At 36.9% G+C, this 27,062-nt stretch overlaps 1 protein-coding gene and 3 non-coding genes across 10 annotated transcripts in view; all 4 read left to right on the forward strand.

Annotated features, from left to right (window-relative positions):
* micu3a (mitochondrial calcium uptake 3a) overlaps positions 1-19,314 on the forward strand; it is a 42,640-nt gene extending 23,326 nt beyond the window's left edge. For 2 of the 7 annotated variants that reach the window (XM_084716115.1, XM_084716117.1), the window contains 7 exons: positions 2,539-2,634; positions 11,722-11,816; positions 11,955-12,126; positions 15,329-15,437; positions 15,569-15,726; positions 17,702-17,796; positions 19,148-19,314. In XM_084716115.1, coding sequence (XP_084572241.1) covers positions 2,539-2,634; positions 11,722-11,816; positions 11,955-12,126; positions 15,329-15,437; positions 15,569-15,726; positions 17,702-17,770 — 699 coding nt within the window. In that variant the 3' untranslated portion in view covers positions 17,771-17,796; positions 19,148-19,314. Of the gene's footprint in view, positions 1-2,538; positions 2,635-11,721; positions 11,817-11,954; positions 12,127-15,328; positions 15,438-15,568; positions 15,727-17,701; positions 17,797-19,144 lie in introns of all 7 variants that reach the window. The other 5 variants (XM_084716116.1, XM_084716120.1, XM_084716118.1 and 2 more) reach the window with 3 other exon arrangements.
* Positions 19,315-22,282: 2,968 nt separating this feature from the next.
* LOC146330556 (small nucleolar RNA U3) lies at positions 22,283-22,498 on the forward strand. Its single transcript, XR_014769887.1, has one exon. It is a non-coding gene; the product is annotated as a small nucleolar RNA U3 (small nucleolar RNA).
* A 1,319-nt stretch (positions 22,499-23,817) lies between these two features.
* Positions 23,818-24,033, forward strand: LOC146330557 (small nucleolar RNA U3). The gene has a single exon (XR_014769900.1). It is a non-coding gene; the product is annotated as a small nucleolar RNA U3 (small nucleolar RNA).
* A 2,071-nt stretch (positions 24,034-26,104) lies between these two features.
* LOC146330558 (small nucleolar RNA U3) lies at positions 26,105-26,320 on the forward strand. The gene has a single exon (XR_014769897.1). It is a non-coding gene; the product is annotated as a small nucleolar RNA U3 (small nucleolar RNA).
* Positions 26,321-27,062: the final 742 nt, after the last annotated feature.

Below are 27,062 nucleotides of genomic sequence, written 5' to 3' on the forward strand. Positions count from 1 at the left end.
AAATAAATATTAAACCAAAATCAACATGATAATAATCAGAGCCTGACTGATACTGGATTAGGGCCGATGCTGATATTATGAGTAAAAATATTTAAATATTTTTTAAAGATTTGAATTAAAAAAATATATAAACAGCATATGTTTTTGTTCTGTTTGTTTCTTTTTAATTTACAGTTTTGCTTGTAATTCAAATAAAAAATGTCAGTGAAGTTCATCAGTTTAAGTGCTTTGATGTCATTTTGGACAGAATTGTAAAATATCCTGCCTCCATTACATATCTTTGTCACAAGATTTAAATCACCACATTTCTTTCATATCTGATTTTTTTACTCCCGAATATCAATATTGGTCCCAAAAATCCAGTATCATTCGGGCCCTAATTATTATGTTGATTTTGGTTTAATATTTACCAGCCCAATAAGTGATCAATCAGTGATTAACAGAACCTGCAATGCCGATAGTATTTGTCGGGCTCTAATAATAGTAATAATAAAAAATAAGATGTGTAAAATTGGGACACTTTTAGTATCAAATGCCTTGTGCAGAAAACACTTTTAGATCTGTTTTTTTTCTCCACTTGACATACAATGATAACCACTGTAGATTACTCACCATTGACAGTGTGTACTGACCAGTAACTCTAGGTCGCCAGTCAGTAGTCTCTATTCAGAGCTTTTCTTCCTCTTTCTGCCTGTTTCTCTTTCACACACACACACACACACACACACACACACACACACACTCAGACACTCCTTCTTCTGTCAGTATTGTGATGGATAGCTGCATTGTCACTGTGAAGTTAAGAGCAGTGCAGGGTCATGTTAAAATGGCTGCTGCTGCGTTCTCCCTGGAGAGTCAGACGAGGTGGGTGGTCAGGAGCTCAGCACCATGGTTGTCTTTTATAAAGGCAGGACACACGCCAACAGAACCAGCTCTCTTTTTTTGTGATATTTGTGACAGCAATATGTTCAGCAGGTTCAGTATCTTTGGAGTGATACAGGAAATTGTTTCATTTGTATCAGTAATCAATCAGATTTGTTAGGTTTATACAATATACTTTTGTTTGTGTTATTTTTTTTATTAGTAACACTTCATAAGGTGCTTGTAATAAACATTAGTTAATGTAATAAGGCCTTTATAAAATGCTTATTAACATTAATATGCGCGTAAGTGTTAAAAATAGCATAATAACCATATTTATTGCTATATAATAAGACAGAAGTCTTACAAGAAACTTGTTAACAGTTTATAGACTGTTTGGGAAGGTAAATAAAAGCCCTGTGAGTTTCATATAATTGTTTATAATAACATAACTTATACTTTTATATCATTGGTCAACCTTTAATAAGCTTTTGTTGTTGCTTAAAGATTTTTACATACTTCATTATGCATTTATTAGCAGATAACCATGCACTTATTAACATTTAACAATGGATTTTTGGGGTACCAGATGTAAAGTCTAAACATTGCTTATCAAAGTTAATTAATCCTTTATTATGCGCTTGTTATTTTTTAGTTTTGTTTAGGTTTTTTTTTTAATTATTACAATTTCAGGCTTTTTTCTTTTGCTAAGAACTGCTAATAAACACATAATGAAGTGTGTAGAAATGTTACTAAAGCAATAATAAATCTTGAAAAGGTTTAACAATGATATAAAGGTCAGTTAGTTAAACTTAATAAATGTGTCTGTAATGCTGTTATAAACAATTTTGAGAAACTCACAAAGCTTTCATGAAGATTTTTTAAACAGTCCATAAACTGTTAACATGTTTCTATTTTCAAGCAAATGTTTTAGAATCTAGCACTAAGCATGTTTACTGTGCTATACACTTACATATTCTTATTAACACATATCACATCTTATAAGAGCCTTATTACCCTATGAGCACCGTAGTATAGAGGGGCTATCAAATATCTTTTATAATAGGTCCTACAGCAGATTCCTTCTAGATAGTCCTGATTGTTCTGTTACACAGAACGACTGGACAGACATGTTTTACTTTTCTCAAGATCATGTCTTTTTATTTAGTGGTTGCCTAAATCTGATCCTTCCCGCTGTATTCCTATTTTGTTTGACACCACTGGCTGTTTATATTTGGTGCTTATTACAGTGGATGGGGTAAAATTACAGTGAAACCAAACATTATTACAAATTGTATTGATGACAGAATATGAATCCTTAACATATGCTTTTACAACAAACAGCATTTCATGAATGTAGGATAAGCTAACAATTTACAGGGCGTATAGTTTAATATTGTTTCATACAGTTTGGAAAAACATAGAGGATGAGGTTTCCTATATAAGTTAGCTCAGTGAGCGCCAGATCAGAATTATCTTGATCAAGTATTTACTGTTTATGAGTGCTGTATGTGACACTGTTTATGAATATGTAGTCTGTGTACTCTAATACAAGAAAATCAATTTCATTAATATATCTCTGTCTACTGAGAATTGATAAAGGTTAATATAGTGGACTTCCTGAGGTGGTTGAGTTGGAGGTGAACTGACCTTGGCCCTGCTTGACCACTCCTACAGGTGCTAAAAAAAGACAGTCAGGAGTTTGTGGCGCGGAGTTACTGGGACGTTCTGAGGCGAAGCGCCAGTCAAGTCCTCTTTTCTGACCTGGCGGAGGTACACAGACCCAACTGTCCTCTGTCCCTACATCCCTCCATTCTTCATCTTTCACTCTTCCTGCTCAGTTCCTCATAGTTAATAGTGGTTTTAGTTGTAGCAGTAGTAGTAGCAGTTGGTCCTCCAACTTGCCCCATAGATTCAGAATAATGTAGCTGCATCAAGCTTGGCCAGAATAAGACCAGAAATGTTTACCTTCAAAATAAAAGCTTTACCTGACAAGTGAACATGAAAGCTCTTTGCTCAACATTCATATAGGCCAAAAAAGTTTTTTTTTCATGGTTAAAGGAGCTGAAAGAACCAAAAATATTTGTCAATATAGTCTTATTTAAAAAAAAAAAAAAAACTACTTAAACTCTTTTATTCTGGTTTTGCTTGATCCTGATAATTCACATAGACCAGGGGTCAGCAACCTGCAGTTCTGGAGCTGCCTGTGGCTCTTTTGCCCCTCTACAGTGGCTCCCAGTGGCTTTAACCAAAAAATATATATATATGAAAATGAATAACTATTGTTTTTTAAAAACATTTTAGTTCTCCTTCATCATTGTTGTAGGTCTATAGAGATTTATTTTTCAATTCTAAAAATGTGCAGCCTATAAACCAAATAAAAAAAAAGAGATAATGTACAGCTAGTCTAATTTTGATGCAGTTTGCATTAGGGTCCTGCATCCCCCTGTGAGAGTTTATTTCACAATAATGACCTGCTCACTGTACATTATCCTGCTTAATTATTACTTACTAATGAAAATAAACAATTGGAAACAAGAAATTGATTTGACTTATTGCTCCTTCGGCGTCTATGATCAGAACTGCATCCATACATAGCAATGGTCTGCTATACAGAAATAACAGACCTTAAATTCTGTAATTGACCAAACAGAATTGAGTACAAAGCCATGTAACATAAGTGTTTTGATATTTCTTCAACTTAAACATGCATCATAGCCTTCGTTTATGGCTTGGCATCTTTTCCTTTAAAATTTGCCACTTGCAAGTCTCTCTTGGTTAGTTATGGATGCCAACTCCAAATAAGAAAAGTTTCCAAGGAAAATAAAGAATTTAATATTGTAGTTGCAGCTACAGACATATTTTTTTTATTAATTTGTTCAAGAATGACTCTTGAGAGCAAAGGTTGCAGACCCCTGACATAGACTGGCTTGTCATCTTTCTTTCTCCCTTTCTTTCCTAAACATTACTTCATATATAATTTAGATTACTATATAACAGCTATATTTCTATCCCCCCTGTTTTTATAACCAGAATATGATGCAGGAACTACCATTAGTTCATTCCTCCATTCCCTTTTCCCTTGTGAAATCATTTCTCTTTGGATGAGCTATAAAAGACAACCTTGCTCTAACCTTGCACAGTATATCCATCAATTGATCTTTTCTAAAATGTATTTCTTTCGGGGAATAACTCAACGCTCTTCCAAATGTTTGAAGTGTCTTCCTCATTTCATTTTCACCTACTTATTCCTGATGAACAAATATGACAAGGACCTTTTTCTTCATATTTGTTCCTGTCGATTATTGCTTCTAAAGAATTTTATATATTGTACTGGAGTATTGATTCAATGGTGCTAGTTAGACGGTAGATATTATAATGTCCGTACTCTAATAACCTGTTTTGTTTCTCACCTGCCTTCTGTCATTTGGTCTCTTCATTATGCTTTTCTATGTGTATCTGTGCCTTGTTATCTGTGCTGTGTTGTGGCTAGTGTTGTAGCTTTGGTGTCAAATCATTCTCGGTGTACACCACAACGTGTTTAGTGACATTAGTATAATGATAACAAGGCTGACTGCAGAGCACATACAAAAACCTGATTATAATAACACACACTTATACTGAGTCACAGAAGTCAGGAGTCATTTGTATACAGTAGCCTTTTGCTTCTACATCATTTAAAACCAAACAGGGATCTGAACTACCTATGGCTAGCAGGCTTACTGATATCTTCAAACAACCCTTAAAAGCTTCTTTTTCCTAGATTAGACATTTCAATCAATATTATTTGTCAGACTTTCCAGTCATTTTAGGCAGAAATAATAGAAGAACAAAACTAACTAACTAAACTAACTAAAAACCTAAAAACGTAACCAAGTACAGACATTTCACCTTTATTCTGAAAGTCTACTGGGATGTTGCATATTATTTCTAACTTGACCACAAAGACTTGCTTTTGCAAAACTGATGCAACTACACCATCATAGTTTGAAGTGTACCACTGACCTACCTGCCATATTTGACTTTTGGAGTTTGAATGTGTTGGGTGGTGCTCAAGGAAAAGTCAGGGGATCATCAAAGTAATCTTCTGGGGATCATGAATTTTGTATAAAGTTCAGTCCAGCTAGCAGGTGAGATATTTCTGAGTCTGGAAGAAACCAGCAGTGTTAATGAGGCTCAAAATCTGTTAAAAACAGACAAACAGGACTAAAATCAAAACATTTTTGCATGGGAAAAAATACTTTCTATCTGCAAAATGTCACATTTTGGCAATTTGTGCTTTATAGAAAATTCTTTGTCATTTTTACCTTTCATTAGTTTGTTCATGCGCAATTTAAATTGTCTCTCAGATATGTCTAACACCAGGTGAAACTGATGGTAGTGATTAATAACAGCTAACAGTGCTAGCAGGCTAGCTGACTAATGACAGGCTGTATGCTGCGGTGGCAGCGGAAGCTGAGGTGGAGGTAATGACAGTGGAGCATAATGGGACTGACCTTGTATTTACACTGAGCAGCCTTTCATCTGCTGGGATGTCAGACGGACAGAACAGACGAATCAGACAGAGGGGGAGGATGAGGTGAGGAAAATAAAAGGGAGACAAACAGGGACATTAAAAGTTAGAGGGATTAAAAAATATGCTGGACAAAATTGAGTAAACTGAACAAAAAAGTGAGACATGGGAGGTACAAAGAGAAGAAGAAAGGATAAATTATAGGGAAAGAAAATGTTTGAATTGTAACCGGATCAGATAAGTAGAAAAACTGATTGTGAAGGGGGGAGAAAAGGAAGAGATAAAATCAGAGAGAAAACAAACAGGTGAGAGATGAGACAGGTCAGCAGAGAGGACAAATGTTCAAGAACAAAGTGGGTGTGGAGAGAAGGAGTTCGGGAAGCACATTTAGGGGAAAAGAAAGAAGCAGGTTGTATTTAGAGAAAGATGTGTTTACTCAACAGATTAGTCACCATTATACCTCTTTGCTTTTGTCTGGAGAAGGAGGGACTGACTGATTGACAGGCTGAGAAGAAGGGAGGGGAGGAAAGAGCGAATCACCTCTATGTTTGTCAGGTGAAGGAGGTACTGACGGGCAGTATGAGGTGAAAGGAAATCATAACGGGGACGGGATAAGAGGGAGTGAAGTGATAGGACAGACAAAGACAAAGAAAGAGAAGTTAGGAGAGAGGAAGACAAACAGGTCGCGAGAAGGGAAAGGGAGGGTTAGCTGTTTTTACCCTGGAAGGTGTGGCTGACTGACTGACAGTCTGACTGACCTGACTAAAGACCGACAGTGAGCTCTTGCTCTGAGGTATTACTCACAGATAGCGAGGATGAGGAAGACCGTTTAGTGTTTACATCAGTAATTACTGTTTTTACCGTCAGCTTCATGATCAAAGTCTGCTGAAGCTCACACACACACTCACACACACACAGATGGACAAATAGACACATGCGTGCACCAGGTGTTGGCTCGTGCCTCGTGGGCGTGGTAACCATTACGTCTTCATGGGGATGATGAGCTCACACCGATGCTGCCACACTTCCAGGAATGATAAGCTTGTTATGATCAGTTTGGCATTACATCTACAGGAGGTAAGACTGATAAGGGCTCTTACATTAAAAAGGCTGATATGAATTCTAATATTTTTTATTGCACCATATGATATCACATCAACTTTAAAGCAACAGTTCAACCCCAAAACTCTGCAACTTACACCAAAAAAAATCTGCATGGATAAACAGCATTACAGACCAGGAGAAAAGTTTTTAGGACTTTAGGGTGAACTGTCCACATCACTACAGTGAGGGTTTTTCTTTTTGTCAGACATCTTCTGTAAAACTAAATGATTATGTTTACTGTTATCAAAACAATCATTAAAGCTGGGGTCGGCAATTTATTTTTGGCAAAGTTTCTATAATAACCTTTAGTCATTATTTAATTCAAGTAGTTTGAGAGAAAACTAGACTTCCACTTCTCCTCTTGGCTCTATTTTCAAGCTTTAGAGGTTGGTAGGATAACTCATTGTTGAGTCTCATTCCCAAAATGTAAGTATTTGACAGCCTCGGACTGAGACTTCATAGGTTTGCGAGTTATGTGCATTTTCCTACACTGAAAATGTTAATGATTGTTTCACTGATTAATCATTAATAATATGCAAATGATACAATACGCACATTTATTCTCATTTTTTTATTTTAACAATTCTGCTACATTAGTTCTGTGAAACATTAATTCATGAAGCACTAATGAACATCAATAAGGCTCTGCTCATGCAACAAATGGCTCAACACCATATGAAATGCGTTGCAGTTACTGCCATTTTTAGATGAACAAAGTCCAAACCAAATTGTGAGAAAAGCGTGAGTACTGGAGAAATAGACAGATATTTCCTGAGGAAATGACTAAAGAACAAAACAGCTAGAGAGAGTGAAAATCTGTGACTTTTAGAACAACTTTATAAATTGATATGTCAATAGCTTCCAAATTACCAAAAAAAAAAAAAAAAAAAAAAAATCAGTAAATGCAGCTTTAATAATATTTTTTACCTCTGTGTTATAGTGATAAATGGAGAACGTAACAGTTGGCTCATAGCTTCCTCTGATTCTATATTTGATATTTATTGATTTCACACATTTCCCATGGTGCACAGCACAACATCAATAACCTCTCTTGCTAGTTTTCTCAATTCAACTAAAATCGGTCACCACTACCAAAGTACCCTCGGGTCACTGCCCTATATAACACATTTTTTACCACACAGACCCATTCCAACTTAAATTATCAGACCAACTAATTATAAATATACCTATTTATACATAATTAAAACGTATTTGGGAGAACTGCAACAGTGATTAGACAATAATCAGCTTCATTATGAATTCCTTTATCAACAGATGCGAGTTCCCATTTCCTGGAGAACAAAACATTCTCTTAAAAGAACTGTAAAAATATGGTGAAAGGAGGGAATAGAGGCAGAGACACACCACCTGGATGCTGTCTAGATGTATGAACAGCTCATGTGTCATAAAGACGTCAGTAATGCGTCAGTTATAAGATAAAAGATCAAAAGTATTTTTGTCCTGTTTGTCCGTAATCAGAGGCTTAATGAAAAGACCCTCAAAAAAGTGAGACAGAAAAGAAGACACTGGAATGATAAGGCTGTAATTGGTTCAGTTTGTCTGTGTTTATATGACGTCCCTAATCAAAGAGAGGAAGACTAGTCTGCAAAGTGAATCAGAAACAGACTGAATGTTTGGAGTCACACTAATGTTGGTGGTCCTAAAAACAGGGTTTACTGTTAATGTTTGTTTCCCAGAAGACATTTTTATCCAGTGAGTTACCAATCGGCATCCATTACAGTGGGATTTTGGCATTTTGTTTGGACTTTGGCTAGTGCCTTAATCTACTACATCTCACTGTAGAGAATATTACCAGTGTGCACTGGCAGCCTTAAGTACTCAAAACTGAGACCCATAATATGACTGCTATGATTGCTTACATAATGGACTTACGCCAGGGGAGTTTTTAGTTAACTAATCATCTGTCTTGGTGGTTCCCAACCTGGGAAGAGATAATCAACCAGTGAGGGAAGAAGAACAATTTTTCTACCACATCATTTTTTTTTATTTATTGTTACATAAATCTTTGCTTTTTCCTGGAAAATACCAGACAATTCTACCTCTGCAGGCCTCTAAAAAGTATTCACAAGATAAAATAAAGATAAATATTACTGTTAACATGAAGGGCTCACAGTGCATAGAACTATGTAACCTTTGATGAAGGGTTTTGAGCCCTGCATGGGTCCAGATTTGCAAACTCTCACCTGTGCACCTGCAAAGCTTAGTGCCAGAACCAACTCGACCCGTTACCGCTGTTTTGTCCGAACCCACCCGGAACCATTAAGTGAAGTCGATTAATCTGTTGATTATTTTCTTGATTAATCAAGTACTTGTTTGGTCCATAAAATGTCATAAGATGGTGAAAACTGAAGTCTGAGAATTAGGACATTTTTTTTAATTTAAAAAATGGTTAATTCAAAATCAATTCAAAATGATTTATCAATATGTAATGTTAATGACAGTTATCAAAATAGTTGGATAATAAAGTATCTTTCAATTGGCACACCACCTATGTTCTAGCAGATGCCAGTGGGTTCCCTCAGTAACAATGTCGCAACCTTGCGGCTATCAACAGCTAATTCTTTTTACCACTTTTTACAAGCAGCAAAGCCACTGACAGTGTTATTCTCACAGTCTCCAACTTAATGATGTATTGTCAACAATTTGCTATTCTCCACTGGTCATTTTTGCCCATTGTTTGCAGGGTCAAAAGATGTTGCCATAAGCTTTCACAATAAAATCCCGGCGGCTGAATGGGCTTGATATTATTAGTTGATTTAAATGTTAAAATAAAATACTGCACAATCATTTTCATTTAATTTTCTGATTTGTTGTAATTAGTTCATTTGACCTGTTCCCTTTCCTATGAATTTATATATTTTTTACCCACCGCTTTTTTGCATGTTACCTTGCAGTCTGTCCTGAGTTGACAATGTGTCATTTTTAAAGGTTACAAAACAAAAACGAAACACCACATATCTATCATATACGTTAAATCTATCAACTAATGAAAGTTTTGGCATTTAACACACATAATCTCTGCTCATTTCTGATAGACTGAATACACTTCTTATGTCACACAATAACTGCAACATCTGTCAAAGATGTGAATCTGTGTAGTTTGCCAACTACAAACATCTTCCCTTTTTTGACTTTTGTAAACTTGTGTCGTCTTGTTTGACATTTTCTTCTTGTCCCACATCGGATTTTAGGATTTTACTCTTGAGGTAGAACCACGAATGGCATCGTGGTGATGATAATGATGATGATGATGATGATGGCATAAGTGCTCTTCCTCCTTAGAAGGACATGAGATTCCACCCAATCTGATGTCTGCATAAACCTCAGCATGGCCATGGATTGGACAGGGGGTGTTGGCTGGGTGGGACCCTGACGCTGGCTGACTCTTTTCTGCACAGTCACCTTTTTCTGAGAGCATAAATATAGAATCGTCAAACAGTAAAATATACACAGTCTTTTTAACGCCTCATAGAATTCACACGTCACCTTGTTTCTGTAAGGGATTAAGAAAATGTTGACCAACAGATTATAGGATGAGCAAACAGAACAAACATACCAAAGCCTGTTGAATGGGTTTCATATGACCAGGATCATTCAGTAAGCACACATTAAACAGTGGAGGGAGGACAGAAGCAAAAACAAAAAGAAACAAACAGCTCAAAGTTGTGCAAATATGACACTCGTTCATTGACGGAAAAAGGTGGAATTGGCTCACATTCTCTGCATCTGTGCTTATGTGGAGTTTGTTTCACTGCTGCTGTTTGTGATTTCAGGTTCTGTCCTGTGTGTCAATGTGGCGTTTGCAGAGAAATGCATGGGATGTGGTGGCTTTAACGTGTCTGTGTATGTTTGGCAGATTAGTGTTGTGTATTTGTCTGTCTCGCACTTAGTTGTTCTTCCTCGTGTCTGCTGTTCCTCGTCTCTCTTTCTCTTATCTCTTCTGCTTCTCTCTGTTGACTCTTCTCTCTCTGGTCAACACTTTGTCCTCCTTCTTCCCTACAGTCTGGCTGACCCCCATCCCCACCCTCCCACCTCCAGCTCAAAGAATATTTGCATGACTCTGTTTTCATTTTGTCTCTGTATCCCTGTGTGTGCTGCTACCTGAACACTTCTTTTGACTTCACTTAGACTGGCATTGGTCTGTGTTTCATGCTGCTACAGCAACACTCCTCGACAGTCTAGGCAGCATGGGAAAAAACAGCCCCATACCTCTCATTTTATTTCTTTACTTTGACTGTTTGAATTGACTCTTCCCAAGTCCCACCTCTTCTTGCTCTGTGCTCCAATAACAGCTGGGGAAGCTGGTCAATTTTCTCCTTTCCTGTTTCCTGGACTTAGCTATATTCTTAGTGAGGCTAGTCTGTGTTAAGAAGAAAAAATTACTTTAAGCCTCTGTTAATCACAGACTTTATTTCAAAAAAACATTTTAAAAAAAGGGAACCAAAGTACTAACATGCTAACGTGAGTTCTAGGACTCATTCCTGCAGCACTCTGTAAGCCTGCTAGTTAACTTGCGCTTTGCTAACATTAGCTATCAAATGTAATGAGCTAGCTAATAATCAAAGTAGATTAGCTAACTAGTTATCTAGTGTTTTTCTAACATTTTCTTACTCAAGATAGTACTCTGCATATTGCGTTTAGGTTCCCTTGTGACATCTTTTAAACATTTTTTTTTCTTTTCAACATAGATGAGCCTAGCACATAGCATATCCAAGTACAGGAAACTGGAAAAGAGAACGTTGACTGAGGTTCCAAAAGGGGTGGGACTTTGGGTCATTGAAAATGGACAGGAATTTCTCTGTCCATTTTACCCCATTACTTCATTTTACTATTATTCTTTCTTGCACATACTTTATCCTACTGAAAACTTTGATGGTGTTTCCACCATGTGTCATCAGGGTGGCTATGCACTGAACCTGTCTATTATTTACCCAACACTTTTCCCATTTAGAGGTTCTACTGGAACGTTATTGCTGCCTAGACTGCTGTGTTTGATGTCACTATGGCCGCTGACTGTCTGAGCTGATTTGTTTGATTGACACGTTGTTGTTGCTCATCTGGCGCACGTTCTGCACACGTGCAGCAGAAACCTGCTTCCTGCTGGCCATGTTGGATTGATGATGGACTCGCCCCGCTCACTGCTTCTCCTCCATCCACAACGCTTGATGTTTATTGATTAGTCACTCATTGATCCTCTCTTATTCTTCTCTGATGATTCGTAGCGAGCAGATGAGAGTATCACCATTGACACCACCCTATTGGTCCATTTCTTTGGGAAGAAAGGGAAGGCAGAGCTCACATTTGATGACTTCTACAGGTACTGACAAATATACAGTGAACAGCATAAAATGTATGCTAATGCTATAAACACTATTAAACAAACTACAAAATACTGGAGAAAAAAAATTGAAATTTTAGACTTCTCTTCTTCTATCCCTTCTGTGATGTTTTTGAGGTTTATGGATAACCTTCAAACAGAGGTGCTGGAAATTGAGTTTCTGACCTACTCTAAAGGGATGACCACCATCAGTGAGGAAGACTTTGCCAAAATCCTGCTTCGCTTCACCAATGTGGAGAACATCAGCGCCTACCTGGAGAACGTCCGCCAGTGTATACCAGACGAGAAGGTACAGTGCATACATCAGAGGTGTGGACTCAAGTCAGAGTCGAGTCACAAATCTGATGACTTTAGACCGGACAAGACAATATCAAAAAAGACTTACAACTTGACTTGGACTTGAACACCAGTGATTCACGACCTCAGCCCTTTGATTTGAAAATATGTGATACCTTCCCCGAAGCCCAACAATTAAAAAATATGTTATATTTTGGTATAAAACCTATGTGATCATCAACAAACAAAAAGTATGCAAAATATGCAGGACTGGACTTTTGCCTTTTGACTTGAAAATACTTGATACTTTCTCCCAAGCCTAAAGATGAAAAAAAAGCATGCCAAGAATGAGTACTCCTCCCTTTGTTTCCTGAATCAACTAATGTTAACACTATTCATTCTCAGCAAAGATTGAAAATACATTCATTCCACCTGTCTCCGCGTGGATGTGTCTGTACAATATGATTTTTTTGCATGTGTTTGTTGTTTAGATAATGGTGGATAGTGTAGCTGTTAGTGTCTCTATAATAGACATCTGTTCTTACCTGACAACAAAAACATTATGTGAAATTAGCAACAGAAGTTGCATAGAGTCATAGAATCATGGTCTATGAAGGTCTTGTCTAAACATAACTGACTACTTTCTGTTCAACCAAAAGTCGTAACCATAACAAAGGCTGTCAAAATCGACACGGTAATGCATGCTATAGTTGACGAAATGCTGACGATAACTTCAGTCCATTGCATTAATTGTGTTTCCTGCTCATTTTAATAGTATTGCCTATTAGGAATTAATTTCCCCCTAGTTGATATCAAATGGTTGTAATAAACTGCATCAATCACAGAATGCTGAAAATTTTTTACAGTGCAGTTTTGACAAGATTTTTGGATCGTCGATTTTTCTTACTTTTTCTAATGTCCATTATCTATCTGCTCTGCTCCTGCCCTCTAGCCATCTAGAACGTCCGTAATTTCCCACCACTGTCTCTGCTTGAGGCTGTTGTGGCTCTCCACACTTGAGCGCTCCACCGCTTCACTTGACCACACACATAGAAACACACACACACTTGATAGCACTTCCAGCAACATGTGAATGTGAATGTCTATCTATCTATCTATCTATCTATCTATCTATCTATCTATCTATCTATCTATCTATCTATCTATCTATCATGTAGTTCTTATGCGGCCCAATTCTATTTCTGTCCCTCCCTTCTTTCCTTTTCATGCTGTGGAAGAAGCAGGAGGTTGGTCTCTGCCTTCTACAATACACAACCTGCAGTTACAATCTGTCAGTCTATCCTGCTATTCAGTTGGGTCGCCGTCTTCTTTCTTTTTCCACATGAGGGAAGTCCAGGCTGCCTAGCTGTTTTTGTATTTAGCTGTGTATTGTGATCTGCATCTTTTCACATATACCTACAAAGACTGCATTTCGTTATTTGTTTCAGTATATTTTTATGTATAATGTTTATAGGCTTGGGCGGTATCTATTTTTTCATATCTTAATACCTTCCTAATTCTTCACTGGGGTTTACGGCATATGACAGTATTTCAACTCTACTTGCTTTTCGTAGGATACTGCACGTTGTAGGAGGAGCTGAGTGCAGTTGAGAAACAACACACACACAGGAGCTTTGCTTTGGTCTTGAGAAGCTGCATCCTTTATTTTAGAGAGGTTCTAATACTGTTTTTTTCGTCCTGATACCAATTCCGATACCTGAACTTTGTGTATCGGCTGATATGGTGTTGATATGATCCAATACCAGTGCCTTAAAAATAACAGCTGTATACTGCTAACTCTGTATTAAACTTAGTTTGATTTCTACAAATTTGCTAATGGCCCATATCCACAGTGAAACATCACAATGGACGATTTTGTTGTTGTAGGAAATACTACCAGCGGCCCACACAAAAGAAAGACCATTCCCACCAATCTAACTGATTGTTTTGGGTTCATTTAAGTGGGCATAAATGGGATCAGCAGCAGCAGTAAAAGCTTCTTTTTATCTAGAACACGACTTTACCATCCTCTGGGAAAACAATTGCCTATGGGACACTCCTGGAAAGTTTTGAGGTCCATAAATTGCATGTTATCACATGGGTGCATTAACTTGCATTCTCATCAATACTGATACCAGCACTTTAGGCAGTATTTTCATAAAATGAATTTTCCCAATACTGGTATTGGAATAACCCCACTGTAATTACTGTAGAATCTTAACTAACACTGTACATTTACTGCCAGATCAACAACTTCACTGCTCACCTTTTCCTTCACTCTCCCTGCCTTCACTGTCACTTTCAAGCTCTGTCTACTGGCAGCTATAGAAAAGGTTTTAGGTGTGACGACAGTGAGAGGCGGATCTGATTGGTTGAAGTTAGGCTGTTAGAAGTTATGGACAGATGATTCATCCAATCACCTGCCAAGTGTTTAATGAAAGTGCCTTCCATTTTCCAAACAGTTTCTAACGGCTACTTCCCAGATGGTTCTGTGTAACAAACCATCTAGTGTGTCAGGTTAGTAACTTCATCCCCCAGTTGCCATCTTTTCAGCTCAGCTGTGCTGCCTTGTCCAGCAGTAAATAGACTGACCTCTGGTGACATGTGCTGCACACTACATCAACTCAATGCAGCATCTCTTTTTCAGTTTAATAGGAAGCAAAGTGTCTGTATTTTTCATAGTTTTGAAAATCATATTGTCAGGATGTCTTAAGACCCTGGTACACAGTAATGTCTTGATACCGCCCAAGCCTAAATATTTGTTATTGATCTAGTCATCATAGATTTGATAGCATGTGGCGGTTACAGCTCCTTGTTGAATGGCTTCTGCATTATTATGGTATGCAGCTACTTTAGGGTTATGGAACACTGCAAGAAGGCTGCTGTTGAAATGGTCCACATCATGAACACGACATTAATGACCTTTTATGTCATTAATGGGACTATTTCACTGAATATCTCAGTTATTGAGTGGTACATATATGAGTTGTTGTTGCGTTTGGTTAATTTTTTCAGACAGCAGTATAGATGTCCCTCCTGGAATGTTCACTGCACGTCTGTCCAGGTCCCTTTGGATGGCAGTCTGAGCTGAAACACTTATGACTCTTGTTTTCAAGTTTCTTTTTCTCTAGAGAACAACATTTTCATCAATATTTCTCCCCTTTCTTGGGCTGGTTAGAGTTTTAGTGCTTCATATGTGTTTTCTCACATTTCAGGGAATCACCTTTGATGAGTTCAGATCCTTCTTCCAGTTTCTCAACAACCTCGAGGATTTTGCCATTGCCATGCAGATGTACAATTTTGCTTCTCGCTCCATTGGACAGGGTAGGTTAAGAGCAGTGGCAGCTGGGGCTGCAGATACTCAGGGTCTCTGCACACAGATGAGTGTTTTCCTTCTAGCTTGGTGTGCAACAAGTACCCAAAATGATCAAATTTTTTTCACTCTGTCTCAACAGATGAGTTTGCGAGAGCGGTGTACGTGGCCACTGGGCTGAAACTGACACGTCACCTTGTACACACCATCTTCAAGATCTTTGATGTAGATCACGACGACCAGCTCTCCTACAAGGAGTTCATTGGAATAATGAAGGATCGGCTGCACAGAGGAGCAAGGGTGAGGAACTGTGTGAAAAATATTATTGCCACATTAGAAAAACTTTGAACTGTTTGAAAACGACACATAAAAGTGACTGGAGGTGGATCTGTGGTCAGAATAACAGAACTCCACTTGAAAAAGACCAAGAGGAGACTAAATCACAGCCAGTCACAAGGAGGACATGAAAATGAGTGAGATTTCATTGATCTTTATTGATTTGTTTAATTACCTTCCTCTAAATAGAGGTAAGAGGTCAAGATCCGCTACAGTTGACAGATGGTTGGGATTTACTGTACTAGCTTACAGGAAGCAGTGAAAATACTCAGACATAGGTCATTATTGTTAAGATGTTCTGTATTAACACCATGTATCAAAAAGAGATGAAGTTGTTATTCTGATAAAGGTGATCTAATAATATCACCTCTCTTGCTGTGGTGAAATTCACAATTTATGGACTCTTTTTGTGAAACATGAACAAAAACAAACATGAAATTTCAAGGCTGCAGCTGTATTGTGCTCTAGTTTGTCTTGTGTAATGAGTTTTCCTGTTACAGCAGACACTTGGGTGGCGTATGTGAAAAAACAATAGTGATATGTATTGACAATAGATATGTCATTATTACCAATAAGGATATTGTTCAATGAAATGTTCCACAGTTTCACTTAAATACATTAAATGCAAACAGCCATGAAAGCACATAACAAATATACTCCGGCTCATAAACAGCAACATCAACAACAACATCATATCTTTTAATAATGGAGCTTTCTACAAGAGACACACATAAATATACTGGTTATATCCAAAATAAAGTGGTTGGATTAAAACTAATGTGGTTAATTTAAACTTCATTTTAATTAGATTTTTATCGTGATAAATTTTTCATCCATATTGCTGAGCTTTCGAATTTTACTCTGAGGACTTGGTAGAATTTGTTTGAAACAGAAAAACTAAAAAAAACAAAACAAAAATCAAAACGCTCATCATTTACACTAAAATCTATGTAAATTACAATTCAAGCTTTATCCTAAATACAAAATCCCGCCTTCCTTTAACCTTATTAACAGCATTAATGCAGCAATCTTGCAGTGTTTTTATAAAATGTGCTTTTTTTATTTTAGGAAACTCTCAATAACAACTCAACCCTCATGCTGTTAAAAAGCCTGATTCTACTTTTTGTTAAGGGTTTTAAAACAACAGATAACCTTCTGCCAGTACAAACAAACTCAAGTAATTACAGGAAGTGAATAATGTGGCCAAAATGGAGTCAACACAAGAAGAAGAACCCATAGGAAGCATGTACACTGGCATCTGCAAACACTACAATGAAAAGAATAAAACCCATATATTAAATGTAAATTATGATCCCTCATTAAATGTATTAAGGCTGATTAAAAGAACATCTAAATGCTACAATATTGACAAGTTTGTACTTTTTTCAGGGGGTTTAATCTTGGCCATTTAGAGTGAGAGCTTTTAGGAAGAAGCTGGTTACTACTTGAATGACTTTGATTGCTTGAAGTGATGAAAATGTCAGACTGAGCTAGAAATCACCTTGAACGACTTCATACTGTTGTTCCCAAGGAGGGATACTGCCCTCTAGTGGTGTGTTGTGATACAGAACCTCTGGACTCACAGCAGCTGACAATTTCCCTTGTATGTCACAAACATCACTAACATCGCACAAAAGTAAACCTGAAAGTCACACTGTTTATGGCCCTATGGACTTGTTTTCTCACTGTCTTGGCCTCACAGTCTTGGCTTATTAACAGTGTTCTCTGTTTCTCTTCTTCTCTCCTTGCTTTGTGTGCATTCTCAACCTCCTCTCTTTCTCTCTTTCCTGTGCTCCAACACCCATATATGCTTCTTCTTCTTCCTACCCATCCATCAACAACTCTCTTTTGTCTTTCCTCCACCTTTTTCCTTGCCTCCTAACTGTTTTCACATCTTCCTCATTTTCTCTGCTACAATATCTATCCACTGACTTCTCAGGGCTATAAATCTGTGGAGCGTGCCACCTCTTTTAGGTCCTGTCTGAAGAAGGAGCTGGCAAGCAGATAAGTACCATCAGCATCAGAAGTTAAAAGGTTAAAGCTCATGAAATTCATTCGACCATTTGTCCTGGGATATGACTTCCAACAATAGCACCATTACTAAATTAAAGTAGCTTTCAATTCCCATTAAATGGGACCTATGTTCTTCAACTTGTATTAGGAAAATACAAAAATACCATTGGGCAATATGACTTCAAAGTTCTCCAATCATCCCTCACTCACCTGTTCCACCTTAATCACACATAGTCTTGACTCAGGACCTGGTCCTAAGCATTAAAAGCATGGGTAAGTTTGAGTCAAATCAGGTAACAACCACATTATAACAGTAAAATGGCAGTTACCTGATACATTCCTTTTTGACGTTGTTAGCTTAGTCGCTATTTTATGCTTCCTTAAAGGAACACTTTACCCCAAAATCAAAAATACATATTTTTGTGATGTTTATCCATCTAGACTTTTTGCTGTGAGTTGCTGAATTTTTGTGTTTCAGCCGTAGAGATGTCTGCTTTCTCTCCAGTAAAATAGGACTGAATGGTACTAGGCTTGTGCTCAAAGCAATGAAAAAAATCTGTTAAAAAAATTCCGAAACAATGTGTTTTTTCAAAAATCATGACCCAGTTACTCAAGATAATCCACAGACCTTCCAAATTAACAGTTTCATGTTGGAACGATTTTCTTTCAGTTAGAAAAAAAGTAGGAACTACTTTTTTCTATTACAAAAGGTAGTTCTGGTAGATTCTACTGCAGAAAGAAAATAGTTCCTACATGAAGCTGCTCACAAAATGTCTGGCCATTATTTTGAGCAACTGGGACATGATTTCTTAAAAGAGATATTGGTGTTGACTTTTCAAATGTATTTTTTGGCGCTCTGAGCACCACAGGACTAGTGCCATTTAGTCATATTACAGAGAAGGAAGAAATCTCTGTGGCTGATAACTCCAAAACTCACCTAAACAATCTACATGGATAAATAGCACTATATGGTATTTTAATTATGGGGTGAACTGTCCCTTTAAGAAAAGCATCCCATGTCTAGATTTGTTCCTCACATTTGACAGTCATGGTAGACATTACTCGTGCTTCCTCTCAAATGACAAGTTTTCAAGGTTGCCACACAGTGTGCTAGTAAGTGCACAAAAGTGGGTTTCTGAATTTCTTCATTTTGGAGAGTCTAGTGTGCGAACAGCTCATAATAGTATTCTTGAACTTTTGAAAACCTTCTCCCTCGTCTCAACAATTTTATTGAGAAGCAGGTTGAATTAAAGGAAAAACCCCTGAATTTCTATGTCCTTGTGACTGGTACATTTCATCATCACTGTAGCTGTGTTATGGCTGAAAGTTAAACAGAATGGCTCCTAGCATGACTGTGCTCTTTGTTTACCAGGTGAAGGGCCAACAGCACACCTCCTTCTCCAGCTGCGTTCGCTCTGGGGCCAGACGACAAGTGCACCAGCTCTGGAGGAGGTACAAGGAGAAGCCGTAGAAGAGAGAGGGAAGGAAGGCAGAAAACACATGGAGGAAGAAGTCTGATGATTAAATAAATCAAACCGAGATCTGAGGTTTATAGTCAGACTTCACAACATTGCATTTACGAGGGCAGATCTCAAATGGACCTCCAAAGCAGATAATAACTACAAGCATGACCACACACGGCTGACTGACTGGCGCTCTGTATGCTGATAATGAACAACTTCAATCCTGTTTTTCATTCCTGTTTCCCCAGTCATCTTGATCTGATGTCAGTCTTCCCAAATATGATGTAGAGTGTGTTAAAACAAAACACAATTAGATTAGAGTATGACATAACTCTCCAAGCATGACACCTCCACAACAATAGAACTGCAACTAACCATTATTTCTACTTTAGATAAATCTCTCACTTGTTTTTAAATTAAGCTAAAAATGAAACAGGTTTTAACTAGCTTACATACTAATTCTGACCATCCAACAATAGTATTCATTCTATAACCAAACAAGTTTTAGCATTTTAGAGGCTCTATCAGTGGAATTCTATTTTCATTGAATAAATGATGTCATCAGTTATCAAAACAATAATATACTTTTTTTTAAAAAAAAGTAAGAATAATTAGTTAAACTGTGGCATTACAAACTGAAGGAGCACAACAATAATTATTTAACAATATCTATTTGATAATGTTGACGTTATCCTTATAAACTGACAGTATAATAACAGTGATATAAATTGACTGAACACTGAAATGGTAGATTTAAATGAAGGTATTGTGGATATGTATTATCCTGGTCTCATCTCTGTCTTTTATCATTTAAATTGATCTTTTTTTTTTTCATGTAGTTAGTATAGCTTTTGCTTTTTATTGCACTGAGAGAGTATATAAACATTATTACTACATTTAGGAATGCTATATTATCCTAATATCACTACAGTACTTGGGATGTCTTTGACCTGGATGTAAAAACAGAACCTAAGCAACAAGGGAAGATTATTATTTTTATTTTGTTATTTCTTTAGTTGACATGACTGAATCTTGTGTTTCATATACATTATATATAGTATACATATTATGATATGATATATGTATTTTAAAACATAGATATATACAGAGGTGCCTTCTAACCATTCCCTTTCTCACCTGAAAATGTCAAATAGCAAATCAGACTTTTTCAGCCAATAATTCAGCACTGTGTATCTTTTAACAGCAACAGAATTTAAGATATGTGCACTGATTCTGTTATATGTACTATCTGTGATTCATCACCCAGTCTTTAATAGTGCAATATATTATGAATTAGTGGATTTTTTTGTCTTGTGGGAATATATTCTAAAATATTGAAATGAAGGAATAAGTCTAGATGTGTAAAGATTGGTTGTTTTTTTGTCATAATGTAAGTTATTGTCATTGTGCTTCCAATATGTCACGTATTTGTCACATCAGTGGACCTGATGAATGAATTTTCTTGCATGAATAAACTACTTTAGGAAGACGTTACAAATCTGTGGTAATTAATGCGCATGCGCAGCGTAGTGCTTACGCAACCACTTTTTTTAATTAACGGAGACGGACAAGGATGCTCACCTGAAGTTTGGTATCAAATTTGTGAACATTATTGCGAGACTAAACAAACGTGCTGTAGTCCCACGGCTGCTACACTGGTAAGTTGGCTGTGTCCATGTGTATACTAAGGAGAAGTCAATAAAAGTTAACGTTAGTTTACACCAGAGGAAGTTGTGGAGCTTTGAGGCACGGTGGATGAAAATGCTAACGAACTTATTGTAACAGGTTAGCAGTTAAGTTAATTGGTGAGTAATGGCGTGCCATATCCCTAGTGTTTTCCTGACGGGTTCTCATTATATCATTCATCATAATATGTGTTTGGTTAAATACATCGAACTACAGAAGCGGGAAAATAAACATAATTTCACCTGGCGTTGTAAAAGTAAGACACCCATGGAAGTTAGGTAACATAAAAAGAAACAATACGCTTTTCTGCAAACTTAACTTAATGTTAGTGTTGGTATCAGTTGTCATTACTTATAAAGGCACGAATACAACTCAATGTCTATTTTGTTGATTTTTAACAGTGGCCGTGTCTAGAAGAGAACCCCAGACCCGCGAAAGGTCTCGCGAGCCTGATCATTTTAACCCAAATCAACGTTATTTCACTAAATCTTACCAGGTGTTTTTTTTGTCCCTAAACCCACGGAGAGTCTACCTACAACGTCGTCACAATATAAAGTATAATTAAATTGTATTAAGTGCATAATGAATGAACAACGAGCACAAATCTCCCGAGAGTTTCGCAAATCTTGTGTTACCTTGTAGACACCACCTTTGTCCCCATCTAGCGTCAATCTTCGAAAATGCCGCCCTCGTGTACTGCAGAACTCAATACATGACAGCAAGGTTTGCATGATATTCATCGTGACATTAGCTGTTAGCTGTCTTCTTTTGGGTACATGCTGTAAACGTTTTAATGACATAAAGTGACAGCTCTGACATAATAATAAAAAAAACCCGATAAGGATAAGAGGATAAAAAAGAGGCGGTTTTGTCGTTGAAGTTGTAAGCGGAACTGTACTTCTCTCTTGTTTCTGACAGGAATATAACAAGCGACGCACCGTTTAGCATGTAACTCATGAATAGTGTAAACCCAGCTTTATTTAATATATTTTACCTTTTGATACTTAACGTGTTGCCCGTGCTGTCTTATTGTTACGTGTCCAAACAGTCTGGTCTATTGCCAAGGTGGATGCGCGTACAGTTATTTAAAAAAAACAACATATATTAAATGCACGAACGTGTGTAGCTTAATTCGCAAAGCATTGTGGGTATGGGTGAAAATGAAATCAAACTTTAAAGATCAGTTTAGTGTAAAGTATTATTATTGTGGTTTTTGTTACGGCTATATTTTGTTTACTGATCATGATTCGATCGTTTTGGTCGAGTGAAAAAGAGAAGAGAGGAGGACGAGAAAGAGGAACCCTGAGTGAGAATGAGTCTCCTGTGAATGACCTGCTGCTTTCACCCTCAGTCAAACTAAGACTATACTTTCAGGGATCATTTCTATAGTTTCTGACTTGAGAAATGTGTTTCTAAAGTGTTTGGTCTCGCTAACCACGATGATGAGTCGTGATATTCCTTTCTGAGCGTGAAGCTGACAGAGAATAATGATTCAGTTCATATGTTCTCTGTCATTGATGACCGTTCTTTACTTCCTTGTGGAGTTTTGAGGAAGGGAATATGATCAGAGTGGTTAACATTACTGTACTAATATCAATCTTAATATTTATAATCGTTTCAGATTTGTTAAAACGTTAGATGTTGTGTAGTTGAAACTAAATTATATTTGTTAGTGAAATGCCGTTTTTTTTCTCTTTGTAGAACATTAAATTTAACTGGGAGAACATTTTTCATGTCATATATGGGAAAGACTATTTTGTAATTGGTCATCAATTAAGTCATTAAGTTATTTTTTTTCTTGTGGTTTTTGAGTTGATAAATGTGATTTGTTAAAAATTTTTTGGTTGATTAATTGATGATTAATCAGTAACTGATTAATTTGTGTTATTAACAGGTAATGGATGTTTTGTGTACCATTTTTCCAGACTTCATAGGTTTTCTCACTGTTTGGCTCTGCCTTGTTTGTGTTATTATTATTATAATTATTATTATCATTGGCTAAATTATTATTGTTCAACTATCAGTTCAAGAAAATGCATACATTTTGCATCCCCAGTCTCCTGTATCCACAAATGAAAGTAGATTTTCTAGTAAGGAGACAACTTGATGATAGTGGACTGAAAGAGATGTGCTCAGCAATTTTGATAATCAGTTCATTAAAATCACTTAATAATTCAGGTCATTTATCAGAAAGATGATGGACCAGAAATTGCTTAATTGAAATGTTTTATATAATAAGACAGTGTATGAAAATTAGATTGAAGTGTGCATGATAGTCTATGGCTGCAGCTATTTATTTCCATTATTCATATTGATCTGTTGATTGTTTTCTTGATTAGTAGATTAGTTGTCTGGTCCATAAAAAGTCAGAAAGTAGTGAAAATGTAGATCATTGTTTCCTCAAATGTAAAAGATATTTCATTTAATTCCAGAGAGGATTATCAAAATAGTTGGTGATTAATTAAATAACTGATTATGAATTTAGTGTTCGACTAATCATTACTGCTCTATATTAGTCTGCTTAAAAAACAGATTCTCTCATGATTCCTCCGTTTTCTTAGTTAAATGATCGTCGGTTTTACAGTTCATGAGCTGTCAGAGTCCTGCAAGGAAATTTAAAAAGAACAAGAGTCGTTACATCACATAGAACGTTCTATGCTTTGCTTGGTGTCAGTGTTATTGAAGCCAACATAGAACGTTCTGTAGTGATGTCATGACCCCGCCCTCTTTTGTAGTTTCCCTGAAGTCCTGCAGTGATTGGCTGCACCAGCCTGTGTCACTACATAAACACACACACGATTGGACGAGACACAGCAGCTGGAGGAGTTTGTTGAACCCTGAGTGAGAATGAGTCTCCTGTGAATGACCTGCTGCTTTCACCCTCAGTCAAACTAAGACTATACTTTCAGGGATCATTTCTATAGTTTCTGACTTGAGAAATGTGTTTCTAAAGTGTTTGGTCTCGCTAACCACGATGATGAGTCGTGATATTCCTTTCTGAGCGTAAAGCTGACAGAGAATAATGATTCAGTTCATATGTTCTCTGTCATTGATGACCGTTCTTTACTTCCTTGTGGAGTTTTGAGGAAAGGAATATGATCAGAGTGGTCAGTAATGCTGTATTAATATCAATGTTGTATTTGTAATTGCTGTAGTTATGTTAAGCTGTTAAAACCTAACTTGTAGTTGGTAGTAGTGTTTAGAATTTGAGTTTGGGCCACATGTGTAAAATGTGCTGAGTCCTGAGCTTAAAGTTGAAATTCTGAACTTTAAGCCAGAATTCAGAGGAGGAAAAGTCAGAATTCTAATTTAAGTCTCATAATTTTGACTTTTTTTGTCATAATTCTTAATCTGAACTCTAAATTCTAAACTAGACCCCCTAGGCTGAATACCACTTTTCTCTCGAGGTTATATCTGGAGTTGTTGTAAACTATGACACAATTTTAATTTCTGGTGATTTTAATCTCCATGTTGACCTCTCATCAAATGTCACAGCAACTGAATTTCTTGGTATCACTGACTCTTTTAATTTTGGGCACCTTGTCTCCAGCACTTATGCATCAAATTTTCCTCTTTGTTTCATGGTACCCCCAAATCTCAATTACATGCTTCCTACTCCCGCTCAATAAACCCTTCAAGAGCGAGTAAATTCTCTAACGCTTTTACAGCGTCTTTTCTGTCCCTCCTCTCCGAGGCTCAGTCTCTCTCTGTGGACACAGAAGAGTTAATCACCCAGTTTGACGGCACCTGTGCAGCAATCCTGGACTCTGTTGCCCCACTCAGTATCAGGAAACCTAAATACAAATCCCAACCCTGGTCATATTAAAGACATTGTCTTGTACACCAAGTCGACCACCTGTCACCTAGACATTATTCCTACAAGCCTGTTGAAGGAAATGCTTGACACTGTTGGTCCCACAGTTTCTCTCATCTCGAACAGTAGTCTAGCCAATGGTTCTGTTCAGAGCGGACGGAGAATAATGATTCAGTTCATATATTCTCTGTTGTTGATGGCTGTTCTTTACGTCTCAGTGGAGTAAAGAGGAAGGGAATATGATCAGAGTGGTAGTAATTCATGTTCTAAATTGAGAATATATTTATTTATGTTGTGTTAACAACCATGAAAATAAGATTTAGCCTCCAAGTATTGTTTGTCATTTTGGTTTGTTTCCCATTTGAGAAATGTAATATTATAATGCTATTTCATTGACAGATAAACTTTGATTGTCAAGAATTTGTTGTTTCTTAAAAAAAAAAAAGCAGTGGTTACTCTTAACTTTCACTTTCTGGGAAATGTATGATGGGACTTTCCCGCTACTTTCTACAGGAGAGAATTTATTTGAGTTTGGGCCTCATGTGTAAAATGTATTAAGTCCTGAGCTTAAAGTTAAAATTCTGAATTTTAAGTCAGAATTCAGAGGAGGAAAAGTCAGAATTATAGTTGAATTTTTTCTCATAATTTTGACTTTCTTGTCATAATTCTGAATTTAAACTCAGAATTTGATCTGATCATATTGCTTTCAAAAGTGCTATTGTTAAAAAAAAAAAAAAAAAAAACGTAAAACAACAAAAATATTGCATATGTTTAAATAAATTGAATTACAAAGTTACAGTTACAAAGTAGCTGTTTGTGAAATAATGCAGCCTGTTTTGTTCTGTCAAGTGTATATAGTCTTCACAAGAACCGTCCTTTATGTCATCCTAACAGCCAAACGTTGCTTAATGCAGCTTTTACTGAAAAATCTAATGATTAAAAACAAATCAGTTTTAAAACATTTCAATGTCAGGATGAATGTAAACTGAGACTTTGTTACATTCTGTATTACTTTTTCCAGCCAGTGAGAGAAATCAGCCTCTGCTCTTGCCAGTATTTTGAACACTTAATAAATTCAGTAATGGCTAAATTTAGTCATTCTAACTTTTCTTACTTTGTTACTTAGTTAAGATCTTTTGTAGAAGACTTTTTCTTCATCTCAGTACTGTCAGTCTGTGTGCTGTCTGTGTCACAGCTGTGCTGTCAGAGGTGTGCAGTGATTGGCTGTACTGTTCTGTGTCATCATATAAACACACATGACTGGATGAGACGCAGCAACTGGAGGAGCTTGTTGGTGAAAAAGAGGAACCCTGAGTGAGAATGAGTCTCCTGTGAATGACCTGCTGCTTTCACCCTCAGTCAAACTAAGACTATACTTTCAGGGATCATTTCTATAGTTTCTGACTTGAGAAATGTGTTTCTAAAGTGTTTGGTCTCGCTAACCACGATGATGAGTCGTGATATTCCTTTCTGAGCGTGAAGCTGACAGAGAATAATGATTCAGTTCATATGTTCTCTGTCATTGATGACCGTTCTTTACTTCCTTGTGGAGTTTTGAGGAAGGGAATATGATCAGAGTGGAGAGTTTAGAAGTAGCTTAGTAAAGCAACAACTACAGTGGTTTGACAACAAAGTAAACAAGTTATATTACCACCTCTGAAAGATCTAATATTCAGTAATGATTTTTTTTCTTTTTCAAAAAAGACTAGTCTGACTCACAGGATGTACTTTGCGGGTATAAGCTGCCATTTGCCACTTCAGGCAACATCACTGAAAGTTAGGGGTGTGAATCTCACTGACTGAGACCATCATATCTCGACACATGTTCAATGATACGATACATCTTAGAAGTTTTTAAACAGCCAACGATTCAGTATGACATGATTCAGCTCTGTCACAATACAATACAATATCTTTACTTTCTCTTTAATCTTTATTTTTCAATTCAATTGATTCTATATTTGTAGAGTGCTATTAGCTGCAAAAAGAAATCCTGATAGTTTTACTAAAGTAACAGGAGAGACAGAGAGGAGACATTACAGTGGTGTTGACTCTCGTGCCTTAACAAGAATCTGTGAACAAACTTTATAACTGTTTAAAATGCATTTTTGCAGTAAGATGATGAGCTGCTCTGTTTCATATGAAGAGTGCTGTGGTTTTGATTAGTGTGGGGAAACAGTGATACGTGTTACCTGCTCTCACAGTGACATGACGTCTCTGTGGGTCAGACTTGTGTCTCTGTACTCTGCTGTCCACTTTCACATTTTGCATAAATGACTTGTAACAGTGTATCTCAGCTATCTTATAAACACAAACTTATTCCA

The sequence above is a fragment of the Lutjanus erythropterus genome, chromosome 3 (assembly GCF_056507025.1).
Source record: "Lutjanus erythropterus isolate fLutEry1 chromosome 3, fLutEry1.hap2, whole genome shotgun sequence".
NCBI classification, from domain to species: Eukaryota; Metazoa; Chordata; class Actinopteri; order Lutjaniformes; family Lutjanidae; genus Lutjanus; species Lutjanus erythropterus.